Genomic DNA, 27,704 nt, shown 5'->3' on the forward strand with positions numbered 1-27,704 from the left:
CTATCCTAGCCACAACCACTCTGGCCCTCTGAGGTCAAACACAACGCCTAATTAGGCCCTCAATGAAATCGAGTTTTACACTCCTGATATTTAACATGTCTGTATGAGTGGCTCAGAGGCTAAGACGCTGAGCTTGTCAATCAAAAGGTTGGCAGTTCAGCGGTTCGAATCCCTAGTGCCGCGTAACTGAGTGAGCTCCCATTACTTGTTCCAGCTTCTGCCAACCTAGCAGTTCGAAAGCATGTAAAAATGCAAGTAGAAAAAAATGGACCACCTTTGGTGGGAAGGTAACGGCGTTCCGTGCGCCTTTGGTGTTGAGTCATGCCGGCCACATGACCACAGAGACTTCTTCGGACAGTGCTGGCTCTTCGGCTTTGAAATGGAGATGAGCACCACCCGCTAGAGTTGGGAATGACTAGCACGTATGTGCGAGGGGAACCTTTACTTTACTTATATGGGTGTTATATCTACACTTTTGAGAGCAGGGAATAGAATTTCATTCCTAATGTGTGCCAGGGTGCCCACAGTAAAAATAAAGGTTATCTTATTTTGTCTCCACAGAACCAGTGACTACATTCCAAGATTTGATTTTCATAATCAATGACAAAGATGAGTAGTAGAAGTTCTCCCTTTTATTATAAGCTGAGAGTCATTTATCATAAGAGGAATCCTTTGTAGCTGGAGTCCTTTCAGTGCCTATAATGACTGCATCTGGATATTTTCTTGTGGTGTGACACTTGTGGCATTGGCACCATCACACTGTCACCATGAAGGATGATCTGATTCAAGTCCCCCCTTAATCAGGGGCTGGGGGATGAGGTACCCCGTAGCTAAAGGTAAAGTAGAAAAAAACAGCAACCCACATATATCAAAGAAGCAGAATCAAAGTATTTGTCCATCAAAAAAGGGCTCCTGGGATTTATTCTTTTTGCGAAGATCAAAAAAAAATATCCTTGTTTATTTTGACAAAGCAACTGAATTAATTTTCTGGAGTTGCCCGTTTCTGAGAATTGTTACTTTGTACGTCCTTGGAGTTCTTTTTCATTTTCTGGACAAGTGTCCTATTGAAAGTAAAAGGAACAAATAAGTTATAAGACCCATAGCCAACTTTCTGAAACTTTAAAAAACAAACCAAAAGTTAAGTTACCACTTAACTTTTTTGTAGTAGGATAAACACTCATTTCAATAAGAATAATAACAAATTAAACCTGTATGCCACTCGACTTCCAGCGACTCTGGATGGCTTGTTTATAGCTGAAAACCCAAGATCAGTGGCAGCAAACTACTTTGTATTCAGGGAGTTTGAAATTGATTCTCAAAAAGAATAATGGATCCTTGGAAATAGAGATTGTCCTTGTTTAGCGACAACAACTGGGACAAACAATTCGGTCATTAAGCAAAATATTTACTAAATGAAACCATGACTGTGCTTATGATCTTACTTCCATTTTCCTTCACTTTACAGGCCTCCAAAGGTCGTAAATGCAAGGACCGGTTGCAAAGTCACTTTTTCATCAACTTTGTTAACTCTGAACAGTCGCTAAATGAGGCAGTCACTAAATAATGACTGCCTTGATTCAAAACTTGTGTTTTAATTTTTGTATATGTCTTTTTAACTTGGCTGTAAACCGCCCTGAGTCTTCGGAGAAGGGCGGTATAGAAATGTAAATAATAAATAAATAAATAAATAAATAAAACTTTGAAAATTCATAGGCAGAAACAACAAACAAGGGCTATTTTCTGTATTTAACATAGCACAATTTAATCGTATTGTTTTTAACACTACTTATAACTCACAGCAACTTGCTGGCGAAATATTAATACAAAGTAGAATGAACAGGACAGAGATACTGTGTTTATATGCTAATAACGAAGGGATTGGCATGAAAAGCCTATTAAGAGCTACTTTTTTAAAAAGTCAACCCAAACAGTGAGATTTTTAAAAGCTGCCTCTATTGCTGTGTTAATAAGGTTTCTGACACTGATACTGTCCAAAGGGAGTTGGACTAGAAGACCTCCAAGGTCCCTTCCAACTACGTTATTCTCTTAAGGATCCACTGGGAAATGTTACATTCCTTAGTAGGAAATTTGCAAAACGGCAAACTGAAAGCACCCTACTCTTAGGTTTTTCTAGGAATGTTCTTAAACGTGCACGGTGTAATTTCATTGGCTCCTGTATCCACCTATATTTGCATCTATATGCAGCACTTTTTAAAAAAACACCATCTGGACCCAGGAGTGTCTACTTACTTGTTTTTCTTGGCTTTCTTTTGTAAGAACTTAAGAGATGTAAGGATGTGTGCCCTTTCCAAGGGTTTCTTTGTAAATTTCTTCTTTTGCTTGCTAAATATGACATTCAGGGCAGAGGAAAAAGAAAAGAGAAGTAAAATAGAAACAGTTCATTAGCAAAGTCCGGCTTCCTCCCTTGCTCCTTTTCATTTTCCTGTTCCTTGTTGTGAACCTGAGCTGGCAAATTATCAAATCCACCCGAGAGCTAATCTGAACAGAACTCCTCGTTCTGGTTTGGGCAGTCAGTGGAAACTATAATATGATTATAGGAACACCTGAACCAAAAAAAAAAAAAAAAGGATTAAAGAAGGAAGTGTGAAAGCATATGACATGTTTCAGTCATCTTGAACTAAACCTAAGTGTGAAAAATCAGTTGCAAGAACAAAAAATGTTTATATGAGTGCACAGAACAAATTTCCCAAAGAAGTTACATTTGACATATTCAGCACATATTAACTTGTCAGCAGCCCTCATTCAATTTCTAAAAGGAGGCAGATTTTTCAGAACCCTGGAAACTAAACAGAGAAAAATAATATTTATTTAATAAGGAAATGAAATTGGAGAGAACTCAAACCAACTAAATAAAAGGCACCTTGAGATGGGACCATATTTGTAATTTTGAGAACATGTAGTATGCACACTCAAAAAAATGGCTGCCTTAGAAGACTTGCTTAACATGCTGTGATGGAGGGAGGGAGGGAGGGAAGGAAAGATTGATTGATCGATCAATTGATTGATTGATATAGCTGCCTATCTCATAAGAAGCTATTCTGGGCAATAAAGATATAAAATCATAAAACCAGGGGTGAAATGCTCCCGGTTTACACCGGATCACCCGATCCGGTAGTGATGGTGGCTGGTGGTTCGGAAAACCGATAGCAAAAATCCCTGCCTCCCCCCAGCCCTGCTGAGCCACGCGATCATCAGAGGTTTTTTTTTTCCTTTTAAAAGCATTTTTTCTTCTGCCGAAAAAAAGTTTTTAAAAGTAAAAAAAAAACCTGATGATCATGCGGCTCAGCTGGTGCTAACCAAAAAACGGGAGTGGGTGGAAGTCCGTTTTTCCTCCCAGCAGGCTCCCTCCCCGCCTCATTTTTGGTGTGGCTAGCAGGCTTCAGGTAGGCTTGGAGGAAAAACTGTGTGTGTGTGGGGGGGTCGTTTTTGAGAAAGAGAGAGAGAGAGAGAGAGAGAAAGGAGAGAGGGAGGCAGGGAAGGAAGGAAGGAGGAGAGGAAGGAAGGGGTACAAACCTGGCACTAGATGCAGCTTCAGAGGATAATCCAGGGCTGGAAGGGACCTGGAGGTCATCTAGTCCAGGGGTCTCCAACCATGGTCACTTTAAGACTTGTGGACTTCAACTCCCAGAATTCCTCAGGAACTCTGGGAATTGAAGTCCACAAGACTTAAAGTGGCAAAGGTTGGAGATCTCTGATGTAGTCCAACCCTGCTCCAGCATGAAATTGTTAGTGTTTCTGTCTTTTGATCCCCCAGTCACATGACCCCCCAAGCCACACCCCCCAAGCCACACCCACAGAACCGGGAGCAAAAAAAATTAGATTTCACCCCTGCATAAAACATGAAAAACAATCATTATTGAAAAGTTTAGGAAGCATATGGCACATAAGGGAATAAATTAGCAAGAAAGTAACTTCAAGATTTCACTGGTTAGTCACAAAGAGCCCATTTACCAGAATTAGCCTCCAGCATGACTCTACCATCCCCAAAGATCTAGTGTAACAACTACAGGTAGTCCTTGACTTACAGCCATTCATTTAGTGACCATTCTAAGTTACAATGGCACTGACAAAAGTGACTTTAATGATCATTTTTCACACCTATGATCGTTGTAGCATCCCCATGGTCACATGATGCTTGGGAACTGGTTCATATTTATGACGGTCGCAATGTCCCAGGGTCATGTGATCCCCTTTTGCGACCTTCTGACAAGCGAAGTCAACGGGGAAGCCAGATTCAGTGAACAAACCGTGATTCACTAGGCAACTGCAGTTATTCACTTAGCAACCAGGGCAAGAAAGGTTGTAAAATGCAGCAAAACTCACGTTAACAAAATGTCTCGCTTAGCAGCATAAATTTAGGGCTCGACTGTGGTTGTAGGTCGACGACTACCTGATGCTCCTGGAGCTTGGATTTGTAGCACACCCTTTCCTACTTAGTTTGTTTTAAGAAGGAACTAGGAACGAGTTACCTGGGAGACATTAAGCAGTTTCTAAGGACTCTAACCAGTGTCTTAGATGTGGTTCTACTATGTGCTTAGGATGCAGCTATAGGCTTGTGTCCCCATTATTCTTTTGGATTATGTCCCTGGGAATCCCCCACAGGGCTAACGCAGCAAAGAATTATCACTGAAATAAATATCTAAAGCAGCAATCAGGCTGCCGTGTCATGTTTTTTCTTAACACTGGCAGATCATGAGACAAGGATAGTTTTCCCCCGAATGCCATCACTCTGCTTAACAACTAATTCCCACAACACTGTCAAATAATTTACTAAGACTGGTATTATTATTATTCTTCTCTTCCTTATTAATATCTATCTCTTCCCCCTTATTACTATAACCATGTATCTTTTCATTTATATTGTTTTTATTTGTTTCCTAGTACGATTTGATAACTTGACTATCGCTAAGCGTTGCATCTTTTTCTCCTTGATGAATGTTATTTTATTCTCCTTATGTACACGGAGAGCATATACACCTAAGACAAATTCCTTGTGTGTCCAATCACACTTGGCCAATAAAGAATTCTAATTCTTTTATCTCTCTCTCTGCTGGCTCTTAAAAGCCAAAAGTGGCATGCCTGGGGCACCTGTTTGATTTTCACTCCAGCAGTGAGAGAGAGAGCTAATGTGATTTTAGACGATTGGAAACAACCAGAACAGTGTCCTTCCTGCTTTAGCTTCTTCATTCACCTTGACCTCAGAGAACATACCTCTGCAGTTTGCGAAAGTGTTTTATGTAATCCGGGACAGGACAACCAGCTCTCTGGATAACGGAGGCTATGCTAAAAGAGGACAAAACAAGGGATGAAAAAAAAAAACAGGAGGAAAATAGTGAGAACAAACCTACAGCTGACGATTCCTACCTAATTGCCTAAAATTTGAGGATCAAACACTCATCTGCCCCCTTGCCAAGGCAGAGATTAGGGATGAGCAACCTGGCCCCAAACTGTCTTAATAGCTTCTCAGGTACTGTATCCCATTCCAAAAATCATTCCTCCATGGACATGCTAAAACCCAGGAGACAGAGAATTCTAGTCCGGCCTTAGACATGAAGGTCAAATGTATGACGTTGGGCCAATCACCAGGAGACTGAGAGTTGTAGCCTGGACTTAGGCATGAGAGCTGGCTGGGTGACTTTGGGGGAATTACCAGGAAATGGAGTTCTAGTCAGCCGTAGGCATGAAAGCTGGCTGGGTGATTTGGGCCTCTCACCAGGAGACTGGGAGTTCTAGTCTGGCCTTAGACATGAAGATCAAATACATGACGTTGGGCCAATCACCAGGAGACTAAGAATTGTAGCGCGGACTTAGGCATGAAAGCTGGCTGGGTGACTGGGTGAATTATCAGGAGACGGACTTCTAGTCAGCTGTAGGCATGAAAGCTGGCTGGGTGATTTGGGCCTCTCACCAGGAGACTGAGAATTCTAGTCCGGCCTTAGACATGAAGGTCAAATGTATGACGTTGGGCCAATCACCAGGAGACTGAGAGTTGTAGCCTGGACTTAGGCATGATCAAGAGATGGAGTCCTAGTCAGCTGTAGGCATGAAAGGTGATTGGGTGATTTGGGCCTCTCACCAGGAGACTGGGAGTTCTAGTCTGGCTTTAGGCATGAAAGCCGGCTAGGTGACTTTGGGCCAGCCCACTTTACAGGGTTGTTCTTCTTGTGGGGAAAATCGAGGTAGGAAGGAGCATTGTGTATGTTTGTTGCCTTGACTTATTTATAAAAAATAACAAAGGCAGGGAATAAATAAATAATGAAGGGGGAAATAACCCCTGGTTTTTTTCTACATATAAGCCAAGATATGGAGTCTGCTGCAACTCACAGCCAGAGGGTCAAGGGCCTTGTGCCATTTTGCCAGCAGACCAGGAGGGTGGAGGAGGAAATGTCGCCAAGCTGGCCCATGATTCATTCTTGAAGCCTTGACTTGCTCAACAATGGTCAAGCCTGCGAACAAGGTAAATGAAGCACTGAGTGGAAGAGGTACCTCCGCAGTAATGGCTTGTCATCTTCGGTAAAGAAGGTAATTGCCTTTCCTGTGTGCCCTGCTCTCCCTGTGCGACCTGTTGCAAGAGAGAATAGTAGTTAGCCTAGGTAACAATAAAGGGGCTCCTGAAGACAGAAACAGGGAGGTTGCAAAGACATCCTTACATCTCCTAAGAGCTGCGGTGGCGCAGTGGTTAGAGTGCAGTACTGCAGGCTCCTTCTGCTGACTGCCAGCTGCCTACAGTTCAACAGTTTGAACCTCACCACTCAAGGTTGACTCAGCCTTCCATACTTCCGAGGTGTGTAAAATGAAGACCCAGATTGTTGGGGGCAATAGGCTGACTGTGTAAAACCGCTTAGAGAGGACTGTAAAGCACTGTGAAGTGGTATATAAATCTAAGTGCTGTTGCTATTTCTAAAGGCGAGATCGACATATTTCAGAATGTTAATACAAACTGGAAACCTTTGTCTGCTGCTGCAAAGAGTCTTTATCAGGTCTGATCCAATAAGAGATCTACCATAGATCTATTTATCTATTGTTGTGCACCCACCCAGAGTCATCTTTGGGGAGATGGGCAGCGTTATACATACACACATACGTACTTTACATACGTACAGAGAGAGCCCATAATTTTAGCTAGTAAATTCCCTTCCTGATTCAGATGTGTGTTCAGATAAAAACTATGTGCGAGGCACTCCATCTTTATCATGATTTGTTCTAAGGTGTAGGTCCAGAGGACTTGTTACATCTATTCAAGTTAGCTTATTGTGCTACTGAATTGTAGCCAAATAATTATTGAATGCCGTGTTTTCTTTCTTTGTGCTGGACAGATAGCGGGAGATGTCAGCTAAAGGAAAATAATTTAAATAGATATAGATAGATATATACTGGGTTATATGAGTCATCATAATAATATATGAGTCATCCCCACTTTGCACTTCCCAGTTACTGCATTCCACATTTGAAGAGCAACCGATCAGGCTTCAGCTGCAGCCTGATTTTGTCAAGGTCATGATTTTATCTTCCTTAAAAGAAAAAAGGAAGAGGAAGAGAGAAAGAAACGGAACAAACGGAAAAGCTCCAAGGGAGAGGCTGACATCTAAAAGGAAGTCAAGTCCTATATTACAAGTTGGCAGTGAAAAAAGGTGGACTACTAAGATTGGAAGGCTGCAATGCCAAGGCAAAATTTCCCTTGTAATTATGTCTAGGATACAATAGGTCCATGATGGCGAACCTATGGCACATGTGCCCGAAGTGGCATGGCACGGCAAACACGGGCTTGCCTGTTTGTCTTCCGGGTTTTTGCCACACATGGGCGTACGACGATCAGCTGTCCTTTGAGTTTGCGGCAGTGCTGAAAACTGGTATGCGTATGCGTGCCAGAACCCGGAAGTTCAGCTTTTCTGGAGCGTGATCCCTTGGTGCGCGCGGCACTGCCAAAAACCAGCCTGTGCGTTCGTTCGGCTTTTCCAGAGCGCAGCCCTGACAAGCGCGCCAGGCACTAAATTTAGTGCCCGGCTTTCTGGCATACAAATATCACAAAAAGATTTAGGATGTTCTTACAGCAATTCTGAACATATTAAGGTTTATCATAGTTTGAAACATGATGACAATCGTTGGGGGAAATAGAATGGATGGATAAAGTAATGGAACTGGCAGAGATGGCAAAGTCCTTATTAAAGGAAAGAATATTTCCGGTTTTGTTTCTATCCAAAAACCGTTGCTAGACTTTGTGCTCGAAACAGAAAAAAAATGAACTAGTAGATATTGATTACAGGTAGTCCTCAATTTATGACTAAAATTAGCTCAAAATTCCTATTACAGGCAGTCCTGTACGTACAACAGTTCATTTAGTGGCCGTTCAAACTTACAACAGCACTGAAAAAAGTGAGTTATGACCATTTTTCATACTTATGACGGTTGCAGCATCCCCACATTCACGTCATTTACATTTGGATGCTTGACAACTGACGCACATTTATGACGGCTGCAGTATCCCGGGGTCATAGGATCTCTTTTTGTGACCTTCTGACAAGCAGAGCCAATGGAGAAGCCAGATTCATTTAATAACTGTGTTATTAATTTAACAGCTGCAGTGATTCACTTAACAACTGTGGCAAGAAAAGCGTAAAATGGGGTAAAACTCAATAAATTTCTCACTTAACAACATAAATTTTGGGCTCAATGGTTGTTAAGCGGAGGACCACCTGTATTAACTGAGACAGTTGTTAAGGGAGTTTTACCCCCATTTTACAACCTTTCTGGCCACAGTTGTTAAGGGAATCACTGCAATTGTTAAATTACTAACACTGGTTGTTAAGAGCACCTGCCTTGCCCATTGACTTTGCTTGTCAAAATGTCACAAAAGGAAATCACATGACCCCAGGACACAGCAATTGTTGTAAGTGTGAACCAGTTGGCAAGCATCCAATTTTTGATGTTGCAACAATCGTGGTGAGTGTGAAAAACGGTCACGAGTCACTTTTTTCAGTGCTGTTGTAACTTCAGTCACTAAATGAATGGTTGTTAAGTCAAGGACTAAGTGTATATTGTAACTTGACATTGTAATTTACCTCACAGAAAGAAGTTGGAAGTCAATGCTTTATTTCTTTTACTTTCAACCTCTTTTTCCCCTTCCTCAACTCCCTAATTGTTTTTCCTGTTATTTGTATTTTATGTTAAAATAAACTTCAATGAAGTTTTTTGGGTTTTTTTTTAAAAAAGGAAAGAATCGGATAGAATGGCAGGGCTTTCCAAGCACTGACTGGTAGTGTCTCTTTTTTTGATCAAAGACTTCCAGATTATTTTCTGTGAGTCTCAGCTGTGAAAAGGCCTGGCCTGCAATTCTCCTGCTCTCAGAGTCAAATGCTGAAATGACAAAATGCTCTTATTTATTGTATGACTATAACTTGTTGCTGGCAATCCTTATGATTTATATTGATATATTGACCATCAATTGTGTTGTAAATGTTGTACCTTGATGAACGTATCTTTTCTTTTATGTACACTGAGAGCATATGCACCAAGACAAATTCCTTGTGTGTCCAATCACACTTGGCCAATAAAATTCTATTCTATTCTATTCTATTCTATTTAAAACGCAGAACCCTAAACTCACCTATCCGGTGGATATATTCCACGGCACTGCTGGGGAAGTCAAAATTGATCACCATGTTCACTCCTTTGAAGTCGATCCCTCGAGCCAGCAAAGCAGTGCAAATAAGGACCCAGATCTTCCCAGCTCTGAAACTGTGCACTACATTATCTCTCTAGGGAGAAGTGGGGGGAAGGAAGAAATTCACACGTTAGCCATGATTAAATACCTCCGGAAACAACTTCTCTTCCACCAGAACTCAAAACACGTCCTCTTGAAGAGAGCCACTTAGCAAAGCTCTCCTAAAAGCAAGAACCGGGGGGGGGGGAGCGGGGGGGGGACACCAAGACAAGCAGGAACTAACAATGGATGGAAACTAATTAAGAATAGAACCAACTGGAACTAAGGAGAAATTAAACAATGGAACTGCTTGGCTTCAGATGTTGTGGGTGCTCCATCTTTTAAGAAGAGACTGGGCAGCCACTTGTCGGAAATGGTATAGGGCAGGGCAGTGATGAAAACTAAATTTCTTTCCTACCGGTTCTGTGGGCGTGGCTTGGTGGGGGGTGTCATGTGACTGGGTGGGCGTGGCTATGTGACTGGGGGATCAAAAGACAGAAACTCACTAGATTATCCTCTCTATATAGCCAGGTTTGTAGTCCTTCCTTCCTCTCCTTTTCCCTCCCTCCCTCCCTCTCTCCCTCCCTCCCTCCCTCCTTCCTTCTTTCCTTCCTTTCTCTCTCTCTTCCTTCCTTCCTTCCTTCCTTCCTTCCTTCCTTCCTTCCTTCTTTCTTTCTTTGTCTTTCTTTCCTTCCTTCCTTCCTTTCCTTTCTTTCTCTCTCTCTCTCTTCCTTCCTTCCTTCCTTTCCTTTCTCTCTCTCTTCCTCCCTTCCTTCCTTCTTTTTTCTTTTCTTTCTTTCTTTCTTTCTCTCTCTCTCTCTCTCTCAAACAACCCCCCCCATTTTTGCCTAGCAGGCTTCAGCTTTTTTACCTTTTAAAAAATGCTTTTTTTAAAAAAAAAAGCCTCTGACGATCAGCTGGGATTGTCAGAGCCTTGTTTTACCCCTTTAAAAGCATTTTTTTTTCAACCTCTTCAGCCGAAGAGGTTGTTTAAAAAATGCTTTTAAAAGTGAAAAAAAAAAAGGGGGGGGGCTCTGATGATCGCGTGGCTCAGCTGGACATGGGGTGGGGCAGGGATTTTTGCTACTGGTTCTCCGAACTACCCGCCACCATTGCTACCGGATCAGCCAATCCGGTCCGAACCGGGAACATTTCACCCCTGGAGCAGGGGCATCAAACTCAAGGCTCGGGAACCAGATCCGGTCCACGAGGTGCTTAGGTCTGGCCCGCAGGGCTGCCCTGGAAGCAATGAAGGACTGGCCCATGGTGCCTCTGCCAGCAAAAATGGAGCTCGGGAGGGCCACATGTGGCCCTCAAGAGGGTTGTAGGAGGCCGTCGTAGCCAAAAACGGAGCTCAGGAGCCCATTTTCTCCAGCAGAGCACTTGGGCCACCACAGGTGCCCCCCAACACGAGTGACGTCGAGTTGGCCACGCCCTCCCAGCCTCCTCCCCCCCCCGAGGTCAAACACAACCCCGATGTGGCCCTCAGTGAAATCGAGTTTGACACCCCTGGTATAGGGTCTCCTGCTTGAGCAGGGGGTTGGACTAGAAGACCTCCAAGGTCCCTTCCAACTCTGTTAAGTAGCTTATAAAACGTTCTTCCATACCAAAAAAAAAAAAGCCTTCCCCTCCTACCTGTTGTTGAGTCCTGTCTGCATGAATGACGTCCACGTTGATGCCTTCGTAAACCAGCTCATGAAACAGCTCTTTAGCCCGTTCAATAGACTGGACAAACACCAAGACTGGAGGTGTGAAGCCCTGTAATGGAAGGCAAAGAAAAGAAGAGAGCCAGGGTGAAGCGACAATCCAGACAGGAAGTAATGCTGTAATGCTGTGGCTGTCAGCTGGCCTAGTTCAGGGGTCTGCAACCCGCATGTGGCTCTTTCATCCCTCTGCTTCGGCTCCCTGTCACTCAAAATATGCGTCATAACTGCCAATGTGCGACACCCGCCGGCACGTGATTTATTGAGCTTTTCGACCCATCTTTTTTTTCCAGAGTTCAAAATGTGTTTGTTGCATGCAGAAATAAAAATTTGCTTTCTCGGTAACAGGTCATTGATTTCCTAAATGCAACACACTATAGTTTTTTTTATACATAGCATAAAGGTCAAAAAAATGATATATGCAGTGTTACCTTCATTTTAGAGGTCAAAAGGGTTTTTGTGGCGCCCGGTGTTTTCTTTTCTATGGGAAACAGGTCCAAATGGCTCTTTGAGTGTTTAAAGTTGCCGACCTCTCCTGGCCTAGTCAATTCACTCTTCAGATTCAGGACGTACTCTGAACTCTACATCCACACAATCCTATCGTTTTCAGGGTATTTGGAAAGAAGTCCAATTTAGTTTTAAAATAGTTGGGCCCGTGGGATTGGGACCTATCTGAGGAAAACAAATCTTTCTCAGCCTAGTACCAGCATTGGCCATCGAAACAGACAAAAGCTTTCCCCTGGTGCAGAAAGGGAGAGCAAGAAAAGAGAGAGGGTGGGCTGGCGAAGGAAGGGAAGGTAGAGGAGGAAGAAGAGAGAAAAATTAAAGAAGGAAAAGGAGAGAAAATATACTGTATACATATACAGGTAGTCCTTGACTTACAACAGTTCATTTAGTGATGATTCAAAGTTACAACGGCACTGAGAAAGTGACTTGTGACCGTTTTTCACACTTAAGACCGTTGCAGCATCCCCGTGGTCAAAATTCAGATGTTTGGTAAATGACTCATTTTTATGACGGTTGCAGTGTCCCAGGGTCATGTGATCAGCTTTCATAACCCTCTTGGCAAGCAAACTCAACGAGGAAACCAGATCCATTTAACAACCGTGTTACTAACTTAACCACTGCAGTGATTCACTTAACAGCTTAGGGCAGGAAAAGTCATAAAGTGGGACAAAACTCAATGAACAAATGTCTCACTTAGCAACGGAAATTTTGGGCTCAGTTGTGGTACCCCTTAAAGATCAGTCCAGGGATATTTTTCAAATATACAGGTCTTCTTACCAGTTGTAGAAAAATAACAATCAAACAGATCTTCTTTAGTTTCATTCAGGAACAAAGTTCAATATAAAAACAGTCCATAAATATTAAAGAAGCAATAAATAGCCATGATCAAGCCATGATCATGCCTAGAGATCAAATATAGAGTTACAGCATATCAGAAGGTAAAAATGGTGTAGTAGCTACAAACACACAATGCTGGTTTATATATTTCCTGACCAACCAGTTGGGCAATAACAATTTCCTAACACCAAGGACTACCTGTATCAACAGATTAAGTTACTGAGAACATTTATTTTATTTTCAGGGAGACCAAGGCCCTTCCAGCATCCCTTGACTTGTGGCCAAGGGCTGTCTGAAGGACCAGCTCTCCATTAGCCCAGCTGCTCAGAATGGGAAGACAGGGAATGTTGAGGGTTCCATCTATCAGGGACATACGTCTGGTGGGACCACAAAAGGACCTTCTCTGTAGAGGCCCCCTCTATATGAAACATTCTCCAGAGATACGATTGGCCCTCACTTTGTTGCTTATCTAAAAGGCCCTGAAGATGTGATTTTATCAGCAGCAGGCCTGGGGAACCCCAAATGGACTGGAACCAATCAAAAATTGATTTGATTGGGTTGCTGTCATAGAGGGGAGATGGGGTTATAAGTTTTTATGTTGTGGTGTAGGGTTTCCTGCCTGGGCAGGGGGTTGGACTAGAAGACCTCCAAGGTCCCTTCCAACTCTGTTATTATGTTAGGTTGTGGATTTTTTATTGTAAGCCACTTAGAATCGCCTGCAAGCTGAGTGGCTGTATAAATTTGTTTAATAAATAAGCAAACAATACAAATGCCAGCATTTCCTCGTGTTGTAGCCTCAAGATCCTTCAAGAGGGTGGCCCAACATTACTCAGTGATCTCCCAAGAACCAGCAGAGATTTGGTCAGTATCTCAGAATCTCAACTGGATGTTCTAATTCTGACATCACACAGTAGCAGAAGAAAGATTAGATACAAAGAGCAATGAAGCTCATTCCAAAATTCTGCCTGGATTTGCTCATAGGCTGCTATCTCCTGAGACAAATAATCTTGTTATGAAAATGGTTGGTTTTGTATCTGAGGCCTGTATAGGTCTTTCCTCCACTTCTCTCCCTCCCTCCCTCCTTCCTTTCTTCCTTCCTTCCTTCCAATATGAAGGTACCTTAAAGAAAGAGTATTCTCACTTGGCATTTCAAGTGAATTCTGTATCTCTAATGGTTTAAAGCATCTGCATCTCTCAAGGTGTTCTATTCATTTATTCTGCTTTATAAACACATCAGGTTGATTCAGCGCAGAAAACTCCCAAACAGACAGTCTCAGCATGAAAAACAAATTACCTTTTTCACAAGATCTCTCACAGCTAACAGTTTTCCTATCTCCGATCCAACAAATAAGAGCTCTTGATCCACCGTCTCGACTGCGGCATTTCTGAAGCAAAAAAGTCAAAGACTTGAGTCAGTTCTGAAGACAGCTCTGGCTTAATAAACATTTTTGTCCAGAAAACATCTTCCATTAAAATGTCCTAAAGTTGCTTTCTTGACTTTTTCCTTGAAAACGTTTCGCTTCTCAAAAAATTCCAGTTCCCTTTTGAAAAAGCACCTTTGGGACAACCGTGACTTAAGATGATTTGAGACTCTCCATAGATTTTCATCAAAATATTTTCCCATTCCTACTTCCCAACTAAAAAATGATCACAGCCTTTCTTTCAGTGGAAAACATAGAACGGGCGTGTCAAACTGGTGGCCTGGCGGGCCGGATACATCACGTGCAGGCCACACCCACCCAACTACGCAAAGGTAAAAACCGTCCAATTACAATCAACAAAATAAAGAGAATATGTGTAGCTCAGGGTTGAAATGTGGAGCTCCTGGTGGTCTCTTGAGCTTGGTTGCAGATGTTTCGTTACCAACTAGATAACATACATGTCAGTGAACGAGGGATTTGTACCCTGTTCATATGCACTAGCTTGACCTGCCAGTGTTAGTAGAGTTCTATTTTTTCCCATGGTAATATATTCATTGTTGTTGTCTGCTTGATAATTTGTCTGGTGTCAATCCCTGCTTATCTGGGTGCTGGTTGCTAGAAAGGATGCGCAACAGATATTTGGGGCTCAACTGTGGTCGGTTTCACCCTAAGCAAATATCAAAATGAAAATGACCTCTTCGGTGTTTTTGTTTTCTTCTTAGTTTATTTTTCTCTTTTGAATGGCATGAAAACACGCTTTATCTCCATGTGTCTATTGATGGTTGATTTGTCTGATTGCCAGGCTTCCAGCAATTTTCTAGCGTTTTTGGATTTAGCTTGGTCTAGGATGCTCGGTTTCCTAATTGGAAGTATGGTTGAGTCTGTCCAGATGTTGTGAGACTAAGAATACCAGATACTTCACAAAATAAAAGAGAGTTCAGTTCAGCATCAGCAGCCACTTAGAACAGTCTTGCTCCCCTTCTGTATGTGGGAATGACCTTGGGATAGGAGGAAGGACTGCAGCTTTGCTGGCTGAGGAACTCTGGGAGTTGAAGTCCACACATCTTAAAGGTGCCAAGGTTGGAGATCCCTGGTCTAGACAACCCTCTGATAAATGAAATTTGAGTCCAAAGGACTTTGTACGTCAAAAAACCAAGCAGCCTCTTCAGCTTAACTCAAAAACTGCTTGTCTCTTCAGCAGGGCAAGGAACGGCAATGGAAAGTGCCCAGAATAGGAAGAGGAGCAATGGAACTCCGTGGGAAGAATTTGATTCCAGAGCAGGAATTGACTCTACCCTTCTGGTAGAGACCAAGCAAGGAGGACGAATCAGGGAGGGGAAAACTCTAATCCCAACACTCACCTTGCTCCAATGGATACAGATATGATATTGTCAAGGTTGAGTTTACACCACTGCTCTACGTCATGCGCAAATGTTGCACTGAACATGGCTCTCTTGACAACGTGGGAGGAACATGCCAAGAAGATGGTAGCTAGCTGGTCTCGGAATCCTGTCTTCCCATCTTCAAACAATTTGTCTGACTCGTCGACTACCAGCCATTCAACTCTAGGGCAGAAGGTAAGGCTGCAATTAGGTGGTGATACACATCTTACATAGTAAAATCAGATCACTACTCACTGCCACGTTCCAGATGGCCTTATTAAGGCTGGTGAGCAAATATCAGAATGAAAGGGTATGGATATTTAATTATTTGCTAATATATATTCAACTTTTCTTGTAAGTTCCTCTGTGACAAGCATTGTTTCTCCTACATGTTTCTTCATAACCACCCTGAAACCCAGAAGTGCTTTTTCAGGCCACTGGACTCTCTTGTTTTTTCTTTTGAAGATGTTTCACTTCTCATCCAAGAAGCTTCTTCAGCTCTGACTGGATAGTGGGGAATGGAAGGATTTATATTATTATATCCCCACTATGCATTTTTAGAGGGTCGTTGAAGCACTTAGAGGTTTATCTGTCTCCTCAGGGTGGGAGTTGGAATGGATTTCCAGAGGAAAAAATTGCAGACTACAGGAACCAGGAGCACTAACTCAGGTGACCCTGAGGACACAGATAAACCTCCAAGTGCTTCAAGGACCCTCTAAAAGGATGCAAATGACCAGCTGTCTGCAAGTTATATAAACCCTCCACCACCCAATCAGTTGAAGAAGCTTCTTGGATGAGAAGCGAAACGTCTTCAAGGAAAAACAAATAAGTCCAGTTGCCTTTTGGAAAAAAACACACATTTGAGACAACCATGACCTGGATGACTGAGAATCTCTACAGACTTTTAACCACCCTGAAAGATTATTACTTGCTACAGGCTATTAAAATTATGCAACCTTTATGGACTTTTTTAAAATGCATACATTATCAACCTTAATATGGCATGGGGTTTATTTGGATCAACATCTTTAGGCAAAATTAAATCTATAAACAGCACTGAATACTACTACAGTCCATCTTTTAACAAATACTACCAAATACAATTTACACCAGGGGTCTCCAACCTTGGCAACTTTAAGCCTGGAGGACTTCAACTCCCAGAACACCCCAGCCAGCAAAGCTGGCTGGGGAATTCTAGGAGTTGAAGTCCGCCAGGCTTAAAGTTGCCAAGGTTGGGGACCCCGATGTACACTAAAAAAGGAGATGTGTGTGTGTGTGTCTATTCCTTTTTACCTGGTCAGATCTATAGCTGGGGGGTCTTGTTTCAGCAGGTAGATAAGCCGGTTTGGCGTAGTCACCAAAATATCTGCAGAAAAAGCAACAGTTAAGAAGAGCTAGAAGAAGCAAGCAGACGGGAGTTGAATATGGATCCCTGTTCATTCCTAGCTCACCGAATTTCTGAGAGGACTTTGGCCCAAACTTCTTCGCTGTTTCAGCGGCTTTGTGAATCAAATGTATCCTGAAGCCGATGCCCTCAGACAACTTAAGTAGCTCTCTGTGGGTCTAAAAGGGAGACGAATCAGGCACATATTTACACAGCTGAAATATAGGTTTAAATATCCCAAGAGTCACCGTTATTTTCAGAAGCGGAAAAACAAAGCACAGAAAATAAATACACCAGGGGGACCATCATCATGGAACAGTGGGGAATAGAAAAGCCTTTTTCAGTTCACTGAGATATTGACTAAAGATTATTTAAATCGTTTTCAACTCTTGATTTGCTACATTATTTGCTGCATTCTAACCACGAAGCCGCAGTGGCACAGTGATTAGTATGCAGTACTGCAGGCTACTTCTGCTGACTGCCGGCTGCCTGCAATTTGGCAGTTCGAATCTCACCAGGCTCAAGGATAACTCAGCCTTCCATCCTTCCGAGGTGGGTAAAATGAGGACCCAGATTGTTGGGGGCAAATAGGCTGACTCTGTAAACCGCTTAGAGAGGGCTGTGAAGCACTGTGAAGTTTGGAGACACCTGTCCCAAACTAACACCTTCATCACCCTGCTATTCCTACTGTGCTTTGGCTTGAACAGCACCTGAACATATCTTTTTCATTTCATTTATAACAATTTTTATTTGTTTATAATGTAGCACACAAAAACCCCAAAAGTAAACAACAGGAAAAACAGGGAAGGAAAAAGGGAAGAGAAAAGTGGGGAAAAGAAGAGGGGGAAAAAAGAAAGAAATGGCATTGACTTCTGATTCCCTTTGGTGCAGTAGAATAAGGCATTCACATCAAACCTCAACTTTTTACTTTTACATAATAAACTAGCCATTTCTATAACAACAAAACTACCTAATCGGTATAACTCAAAATCAAAGTTTCATTTTTGTTCCGTTTGAACATATCTTCATGCTAAATTTAAAAGACAAAAGTCACCTTACCTGACTAGCAAGTTCCCGCGTGGGCGACAGCACAAGAGCTCTGAAGCCTTTATTCATGGGTTGCTTGAGGTGGGTTAAAATGGGAATGCTGAATGCCAGTGTCTTCCCTGAGCCAGTGGGAGCACAAGCCAGGAGCTCACGACCCTGGGATGCAAAAAGAAAGGAACAAGGCTCAGTTGAACACAAACGGTTTATAAAAAGTGCACGAAAAGTGGCAAAGGAGCCATAGCAGGCGCATGAATTTCAGTTCTGCAGGCTGGCATTTCTAATACCCTCAGGGCACCAAGCACTTGCAATCATTGTGCCAATCAACCTGACATCAGTCCTGCGTGGTAGTCCCCCCATCAATCCTCCCACTAGAAAAGCAACAATGAGACATTTATTATCCAGTAGTGGCCAAAATTGTGGAAACCTTTTGCGAAAAGTGTATTTTCTAAAACTAGCTAATAACACCACTTCTTTTTGGAGTAGTACCATAAAATTATATATCATTGGAAAGATAATTTAATCAAGAATGTAATGCAATAACTTATATGAAAAATTTGCTATTAGAATAGCAGTTACAGTATAAAGAAGAAAAGTGAAACACATAGAAAAAACGAGATATAGAAAAATTATCACCATGTCAGTTAATACTTAGTTGGGTAATCTTTAGCATGAATTACGGCCTTACAATGTCTTCCCATGGAGTGAACCAAGTCTTTTAGTTCTGCAGCTGTTATCATGTGAGACCAAGATTGAATGATTGCTTCTATTAACTGGGTTTTATTGCTGGGTCGCTTCTGACTAAATCGGCTCCATACATTTTCAATTGGGTTAAGGTCTGGGCTATTCCCAGGGATTCCAGCAGTGGAATAGGATTATCTTGAAACTCCCCCCAAAAAAGTGGTGTTATTAGCCACTAAATCTCAAAAATACACGTTTCCCAAAAGGTTTCCACAATTTTGACCATGACTGTAGTTATGTTTGCTCACTGGCAGCTACTGCACTGTACAGCTAACTCTTGACTTACAACATTTAGTGACCATTCAAAGTTACAATGGCACTGAAAAAAGTGACATGATTGTTTTTCACACTTACGGCCACTGTAGCATTCTCCCACGGTGACATGACCAAAATCCAGAAGCTTGCCAACTGGCTCCTATTTGTGACGGTTGCAGTGTCAATGGGGACCAGCAAAGTCAATGGGGAAGCCAGATTCACCTAACAGCCACGTTACTACCTTAACAAATGCAATGATTCAACCAACAAATGCTCAGTCTTACATATAGGAAAAAAGAACCCAAAAACTAAGTACATACTAGATGGACATTACCTTACAGACGACCCCCATCCCGTTAAAGACCTTGGAGTTTTCATGTCAAATGATCTAAGTGCCAAAGCCCACTGCAACTACATAGCAAAAAAAGCTCTAAGAGTTGTAAACCTAATCTTGCGTAGTTTCTTTTCCAAAAACACCACACTACTAACCAGAGCATATAAAACATTTGCTAGACCAATTCTAGAATACAGCTCACCTGTTTGGAACCCTCACCACATCTCTGACATCAATACAATTGAACGTGTCCAGAAATATTTTACAAGAAGAGTTCTCCATTCCTCTGAAAACAACAAAATACCTTATCCCACCAGACTTGAAATCCTAGGCTTAGAAAACTTGGAACTCCGTCGCCTTCGACAAGACCTAAGTTTAACTCACAGAATCATCTATTGTAATGTCCTTCCTGTTAAAGACTACTTCAGCTTTAATTGCAATAATACTAGAGCAACTAATAGATTTAAACTTAATGTCAACCGCTTTAATCTAGATTGCAGAAAATATGACTTCTGTAACAGAATCATCAGTGCTTGGAATACTTTACCTGACTCTGTGGTCTCTTCCCATAATCCTAAAAGCTTTATCCAAAAACTTTCTACTATTGACCTCACCCCATTCCTAAGAGGACCATAAGGGGCGTGCATAAGCGCACAAACGTGCCTACCGTTCCTGTCCTATTGTTTTTCTTTTCTTCTTTCTATATATATGCTTATACCTCCTTATATTTACCCATATATGTTTATATACTATATAATCTTTTGTATGATTCCTACATATATTGTTGTGACAAAATAAATAAATAAATAAATAAATAAATAAATAAATAAATAAATAAATAAATAAATAAATAAATAAATAGATTCACTTAACCCACTGTGGCGAGAAAAGTCGTCAGATGGGGCAAAACGCACTTAACAAATGTTTTCACTTAGCAAAATAAATTTCGGGCTCGATTATGGTCGTAACAAGAGGACTACCTGTACAGGTAACCCTTGGCTTACAACCTTTTGTTGAGTGACTATTCAAAGTCACAACGGCATTGAAAAAAGTGATGTATGGCGCAGGGGTTAAAGTGCAGTACTGCAGAGCTATTTCTGCCAGCTGCCGGCAATTTGGCAGTTCAAAGCTCATCAGGCTCAAGGTTGACTCAGCCTTCCATCCTTCCAAGGTGGGTCAAATGAGGACCCAAATTGTTATGGGCAAGAGGCCGATTCTGTAAATTGCTTAGAGAGGACTTTAAAGCACTGTGAAGCGGTATATAAGTCTAAGTGCTAGTGCTGTTATGCCTGCTCCTCACACTTATGACCGTCTCAGCTTCCCCACAATCACATAATCAAAATCCACGCACTTGGCAAGTATATACAACAGCTGCAGCATCCTGGTATCACGTAATCACAATTTGTGACCTTCCCAGACAGTTTTTTGACAAGCAAAGTCAATGGGTGAAACCAGATTCGCTTAACACCTATGCGATTCGCTTAACAATTGCATTGATTTGCTTAACAACTATGACCAAAAAAAAAAAAGGTTGTAAAATCAGGAGTGACTCACTTAACAGCCACTTTGCTTAGCAATGGAAATTCTGGTCACAATTGTGGTCATAAGTCAAGGACTATCTGTATAAGTACATGTGTGTGGGCACTCATGATCACAATTCCTCTTTCAAAGCCTAAAGCAGGGATCTGCAAACTTGCCTCTTTTAAGACTTGTGGACTTCAACTCCCCGAGGTCCTCAGTTGAAGTCCACAAGTCTTAAAAGAGCCAAGTTTGCAGACCGCTGGCCTAAAGCATATAACAGCAACATCATCACCATTTTCTCTCAGAGGGGAATATAAGTGGGACACACATGAAGCATGACGGGAATAGCTTGCATCTGAATGGGTGTGGGAATCTGGAATCCAGCAGCTTCAATATTCTGCATAATCTTAGAGTGGATTCTGTATTCTCTTCCAAGTTCTTCAAAGGAAGCGATTGGGTCTGGGAGATCCGTGCCTTGAATGTAGATTTTGTGCTTATTTCTGAAATGATTTATCTGGGAAAAAGGTAAGAGAAAGATTACATTTTCTTTAAATGAAATATTCATATTACATATCAATAACTCAGATGAAAACTTCGCCTCCATTTCAACCGAACGCCTTATTATTATTTTGAAAAAAATATATATTATTTTGAAAAAACAGCATTTCTCTAGCTTCATTCATTGATCGTTTATTTTTAGAGAACATGCCAAAAGAGAAGCAACTCACCTTTTCTTGTCTAACTTGTTTTAATTTCTTCGTTTTGGGTTCCTTTTTACCCTTGCTTTTTGGAATGTCAAGTTGGAGAGTCGACATCCATAATATACCATCATTTTCAGTACCAGGAATTACAGCAACTGTTTCTGAAAGTTACAAGAACATCATCAAACCAGAGCTTCTCAACCTGTGGTCTGCGGACTACTGGAGGAGGGGGCACAACGTTGTCACAGGGGGTCCATGAAGGCTTGAACAAAGGTTGATTTAAATCTTGAGTTAAGTCTTGGCGGATCGTAGCCACAAAAGGAATTCAAAAGGGGCCCGTGGTGAAGAAAAGGTTTGACAACCACTGAGCTAAACCACAAGTAAGAATAAAACTAATCTGTTGCAATGGCCACTGTTTAAGATATTTTATGTCAGTTTGCAATCTGGTCTCTTTTAAATACTGTATTTTTCATACTATAATACACACTCCTCCCCCCCCAAAAAAAAACTGGGGGAAAATTTCTGTGCGTTATTATAGAGCGAATATTGTGGCAGCAAGGGGGAGGGGGGTTGGTGTGGCGCTGATCAGCTGTTCTAGGTGGTGGGGATTGCCGCCGCCCGTTCATGGCAGCAAACGGGCCATGGTGAATGGGCCGCGATGAACGGAGAGTGACGAACAGACAGCAGTGAACGGTTGGCGGAGTAAATGGGCTGCGGCAGCAGTGAACAGGCGGCGGAGACAGAGGCAGATTTTTTTTTCTTGGTTTCCTCCTCTAAAGCTAATGTGTGTCTTATAATCCAGAGTATTTTATAGTCCGAAAAATACGGTATGCTGGACCACAACGCATGTTGCTTCAAAAGTAATGGGAACTGAATTTCATTTTATACACATTGTACATTTTATAGGATCCAATCTGAGTCGATCACCAGGATCAGTGGTTTACTCTTCTGAATTTTCGGACTCCTGCTGGAGCCCATCCTCAGAGAACTTCTCTCTAGCAGTGTGTGTGCTTTGGGCTATTCTGTATTTTTAATTGTGTGTGGCTTTTTAGATGTTGATTGGGGTGTTGATGGCTGGCTATTAAGTCGTTGGCTGTTGTTTTCTTTTGATGCCAAGTCCTCACCTCCTAAGTACTTGATATGCCATATACCAGTGGTCACCAACCAGTAGTCCATGGACCACTGGTGGTCCGTGAGAAAATTTTGGCGGTCCACAGAAAAATTATTTGCATTTTTATATTGCACTAAATACTATTTATCTTTTTAAAAAATTCATATTAGTGGTCCGCAGGATTTAAAATTATGAATTTAGTGGTCCCCGAGGTCCAAAAGGTTGGTGACCCCTGCCATATACCACATGGGTATGGGTATGGATGTGTAAAGCCAATTTTGGGATGAATGGCCTAGGTGATGGTTCTAACTCTATGAAAATGTGTAATCTATATATTCTGGTCAAGTTTCACATATACACTTATATAAAATAGAACCCTAATTGCTTTTCCTACAAAATAAATTCCAAGCCACATACGTCAAAACTGTAATAAACAAAGTAGAAAGTATCAAAATATCAAGAAACTACAACTTTCCCAAAAGTGCTTTTTCAAGAGGCAACTGGACTTTCTTGTTTTTCTTTGAAGACGTTTTGCTTCTCATCCAAGAGGCTTCTTTAGTAAGTGAATCTTCAGAGCTGAAGAAGCTTCTTGGCTGAGAAGCGAAACGTCTTCAAAGAAAAACAAGAAAGTCCAGTTGCTTCTTGAAAAAGCACCTTTGGGACAACCATGACCTGAATGACTGAGAACCTCCATGGGCAACTACAACTTTCATGCAACTCAACGAAAATGAAAAAAATCCTATTTTTTGAAGTTAATGGGTAGCCAGCCCTTCATTACCTTGGCCTTTTTTCTTTTTTCCCCTCCCTTTAGTACTTTGTCCATCTCCTTTTCTCTTCTTTGCAGCCTGTGTTTTCTGTAGTACTGCTACCTCTTCAAGCGGAAAATTAGACCGTTCCAATGTTTTCGTTTGAGCTTCGTGGAGTTCATTTTCTTTTCTTTTCTTTCCAAAAAAATCAAGAGATCCAAGAATCTCTGATGTTTCAGTTGCCTCTTCTTTAGTTCTTAGTACCTGAAATTAAATAGCCACACTTTCTTCAATGTAAAACTAACAGGAACCCTTAATTGTAGTTTCTACTTGGCTGCTATATTCCCAGAGAGAACTAAGGGCCAATAACAGGCATATGCAAAACAAAGCAAAAATTAGTAGCAGTTTTTGATCAATTAGTACTGTTCTACTTTATCCCCACTTACAGAGTTATTGTGCATTTGCATGTGTCTGCTTGCTCTAGCTCAGGGGTCTCCAACCTTGGCAACTTTAAGACTTGTGGACTTCAACTCCCAGAATACCTCAGCCAGCAAAGCTGAGTTGAAATCCACAAGTCTTAAAGTTGTCAAGGTTGGAGACCCCTGCTCTAGCTGGCTTCTTTCACCACATTTAAACTTACACTCACATTAACAAAATACAATTACTATGTCACAAGGAATGCTATCTCCAAACGAACTATTCATATAAATGAAGCAATGGCCTGCTCCATGCAGGAGCTGAACCACTTATTTTCCAAATCTCTTTTAGCCCAAATCTAAAATATGGTGAAAGTCTAGCCACCCTGAACACTTTGGAGTTAAGAATTCCTATCCAACAGCAGACTGGAAATATAGCAATATATCTAAGGATTTGTACAGGTAGCCCTCAACTTACAACAGTTCATTTAGTGACTGTTCAAAGTTACAATGGCACTGAAAAAAGGTGACTTATGACTGTTTTTCACACGTCCAACCGTTGCAGCATCCCCACGGTCACGTGATCAAAGTTTGGATGCTTGGCAACTGGCATGTATTTATGACGGTTGCAGCGTCCCGGAGTCACATGATCATGTTTTGAAACCTTCTGACAAGCAAATTCAATGGGGAAGCCAAATTCACTTAACAACCATGTTACTAACTTAACAATTGCAGCGGTTCACGTACAACTGTGCCAAGAAAGGTCATGAAATGGAACAAAATTCACTTAAACGCTGCCTCACTTAGGAACAGAAATTTCAGGCTCTACTGGGGTTGCAAATCAAGCATTACCTTTATTTTTCCCTCCCATGAAAAAAGTATTTCCTGCCCATACGGGGATGCCCAATAACAAAACTCCCAGAAATAAGAGTAGGAGAGAAGGTTAGATAGGGAGGAAGAAAGGAGGAGGGGGAGAAAGGAAGGGGAAGTAGAGAAGGAGTAGGAGAGGAGGGAAGAAAGTAGGAAGGATAAAAAAAGGAAAGGAGAGGAAAGAGAAGAAAGATTGCTGTAAAACAAAAAAGATGAAATGGAAGAAAGGCAACCCCGAACACGTTTGAACATATCAGGATAAAGACTGGATTATTTAAAAAAATAATAAAAATAATAAAATAAAATATATATCCATAAAAATGGAGAAATTAGAACCTGAGGGCAAAAGACTGGACTAGCCTCCTTCACTGTGTTGGAAGAAATATCCATCTAGTTCAATTCCAAGCTGGGAGAAAGATACTGGAAACCTGGAGGCTGATTGGAAAAATGGTTTACTGATGAACAGAACCACCAGCAGTCCTGGGTCAATTGGTTTTATACAGCTTGTTCTACAGCACTTTGCAATTTAGAGGCTTGTTTTGTGTATTTTGCTATTTGATTTTAATTAGTTTGTCTCAGGAAGGCCAGGATTAGGTCTAAAGTGCTGTCTTCCTTGGATTTTTTAATCTTGTTTAACGAATATAATTAATCACATGAAGTGTTAATATCACTTTATAATGCCTTGGTAAGGCCACACTTGGAATATTGCATTCAGCTTTGGTCACCACGATGTAAAAAAGATGTTGAGACTCTAGAAGGAGTGTAGAGAAAAGCAACAAAGATGATTAGGGGACTGGAGACTAAAACATTGAAGAATGGGGGGGTGGGGGGTAAGGGGGAGGGGAATTGGGGGGTTGAGGATAGAGATGGAGTGATGGTTAATGTACAGGGATTATTGAAGATGTATAAATATAATTAATGTAGGGTCGGGTCTGCCCAGTTACCATTTTAGAACGGTGGGGAGGGAGAAAAGAGAGAGTAGGAGGTAGGAAAGAGGAGAAGAGGAAGGAAGAGGGGTAGAAGAGGGAGAAGGAGTGTAGGGTGGAGGGAGGAGAGGATGTAGATAAGAGAAGGAGAGGAAGGTTTGGAAAGTAAAAGAAGGTAGAAGAGGGAAGAGTGTTAAAAAGGGGGGTGATGACTGGGCAAGCCCGACTAATTGTATATAACTGTACATTGGATGAATTATTTGATATGATTGTAAAAATTAAAACTTTTTTACAAAAAAATAATAAAAAATAAAACATATGAAGAATGGTTGCAGGAACTGGGTATGTCTAGTTTGATGAAAAGAAGGACTAGGGGAGACATGATAGCAGTCTTCCAATATCTCAGGGGCTGCCACAAAGAACAGGAAGTCAAGCTATTCTCCAAAGCCCCTGAGGGTAGAACAAGAAGCAATGGGTGGAAACTAATCAAAGAGAGAAGCAACTTAGAACTAAGGAGAAATTTCCTAACAGTGAGAACAATTAACCAGTGGAACAACTTGCCTCCAGAAGTTGTGAATGCTCCAACACTGGAAATTTTTAAAGAAGATGTTGGATAGCCATTTGTCTGAAATGGTGTAGGGTTTCCTGCCTGGGCAGGGGGTTGGACTAGAAGACCTCCAAGGTCCCTTTGTCAGGCCTGGAAACCATACTAGACACCTTGACACCCTTCCAACTCTGTTGTTGTTGTTAATATTGTTGTTAATATTAATTAATATTGTTAATATTAATTAATATTAATAATATTATTATTATTAACATAGAATGATTGACTTGTGGGGCCGGCACGATGTGCAGTAAGTTCACATGGTGCAGTAGGATTGTGTGTTTGTTAGTAGGATTCACTGGATTAGGGATTTTTCTTTTCTTTTACTGTTTTTCACCGCGAGTTGTATTGGGGGGGGGGTGTGCACGAAGGGAGGCTCAGCCAATGTCATTGTACAAATGTTGTACTCTGACAATAAAGGATTGACTTGAATTGAAGGAAATATAATATTCTGCCTTTTTAATATTTCTGAAAATATTTCATTCTTCCCTCAATTGGGTTGTTGGGAATATTTTAGAAACTATATATACAAACATTCATACATACACACACATATATATACACACACACACAAACTATATATATATTCACACACATACACATTTTGTTAGAGATACAAAAACTTTCTCTTAAAATAGAGTTTTCAAATAATGATCATAGCGACGAAACGGTTTCTGAGGAGAGCGCCGTCCATTCATTTCGGACTCGACTCCAATCAATGGAGGGAGAATTTTCCACAGTTTTGCCATCCCCACAGCCTCGCCACCCGCTCAGCCGTGGACGTCCGACCAGCGACGAGGACGCAGCCTCCGCTCCTCACCCCGAAACGCTCCGCGTCCCGCCTGAAGCGCCTCACGTCGAATTTGGCTCCAGCTCCCAGCTTCCGGAAGAGCTCGTGGGCATCCATGCCGCTCGCCTCCCTCTCCCGGCCTGCACCGCGCGGCTGCACGCGTGTTGCCCGGCAACCGGGAACTCGAAGGACCAATGGAAAGAGGAGAACGACGCGGAAAACAGCCATAGAGATGATAGGGGAGAGAGTCACCCTTCCGTCCTTCTTAATCTGAGCGATAATCAAGAGCGGTATAAGACTTCCGGTTTTCATTCGGAGGACTTAAAGAAATAGTTCGCCCTGTAATCCTATGCAGGCACGCACTTATGAATGGAATTTAGTGGGATTTATTCCCAATAAGAAAGTATAATAAAGTAGTGTTTCTCAAGCTCAGCATCCTTAAAAATGTGTGGACTTCAACTCCCAGAATTCCCATAAACTGGCTAGGGAATTCTGGGAGTTAAAGTCCACATATTTTAAAATTGCTGAATTGAGAAACACTGGTATGCAACAGAGGGATAGAGATTCAGACCGCATTAGATAAAGTCTCAGTTAAATTCAGTGGGGCTTACTCCTATGTTCCTAATACATCTTCAGAAAATGATTTTTTAAAATCTCCTAACTCTTTGAAAGCAGATACACAAAGAATAA

The 27,704-nt window shown here is 41.6% G+C and overlaps 1 protein-coding gene across 1 annotated transcript; it reads right to left on the reverse strand.

Moving 5' to 3' along the window:
• Nucleotides 1–617: 617 nt before the first annotated feature.
• On the reverse strand, nucleotides 618–27,191 carry DDX52 (DExD-box helicase 52). Its single transcript, XM_058164178.1, has 15 exons — nucleotides 27,045–27,191; nucleotides 23,441–23,672; nucleotides 21,579–21,712; nucleotides 21,179–21,364; nucleotides 18,015–18,158; nucleotides 17,023–17,134; nucleotides 16,865–16,937; nucleotides 15,551–15,754; nucleotides 14,063–14,153; nucleotides 11,357–11,479; nucleotides 9,626–9,776; nucleotides 6,508–6,583; nucleotides 5,233–5,304; nucleotides 2,251–2,343; nucleotides 618–1,061 (listed from the first exon to the last, which is right to left on the reverse strand). The coding sequence occupies exons 1-15, from the start codon at nucleotides 27,129–27,131 to the stop codon at nucleotides 980–982; spliced, it is 1,860 nt and encodes a 619-aa protein (XP_058020161.1). The 5' UTR covers nucleotides 27,132–27,191; the 3' UTR covers nucleotides 618–979.
• Nucleotides 27,192–27,704: the final 513 nt, after the last annotated feature.

The sequence above is a fragment of the Ahaetulla prasina genome, chromosome 1, assembly GCF_028640845.1.
Source record: "Ahaetulla prasina isolate Xishuangbanna chromosome 1, ASM2864084v1, whole genome shotgun sequence".
Classification (NCBI taxonomy): domain Eukaryota; kingdom Metazoa; phylum Chordata; class Lepidosauria; order Squamata; family Colubridae; genus Ahaetulla; species Ahaetulla prasina.

Coding starts and splice junctions, on each gene's coding strand:
- DDX52 (XM_058164178.1), bottom strand. CDS start 27,131: ATGGATGCCCACGAGCTCTTCCGGAAGCTGGGAGCTGGAGCCAAATTC. Junction 14,154..15,550: donor TCTGTATCCATTGGAGCAAG/GTGAGTGTTGGG, acceptor TTTTTGCTTCAG/AAATGCCGCAGTCGAGACGG. Junction 1,062..2,250: donor AAGAAAGCCAAGAAAAACAA/GTAAGTAGACAC, acceptor TACTTTCAATAG/GACACTTGTCCAGAAAATGA.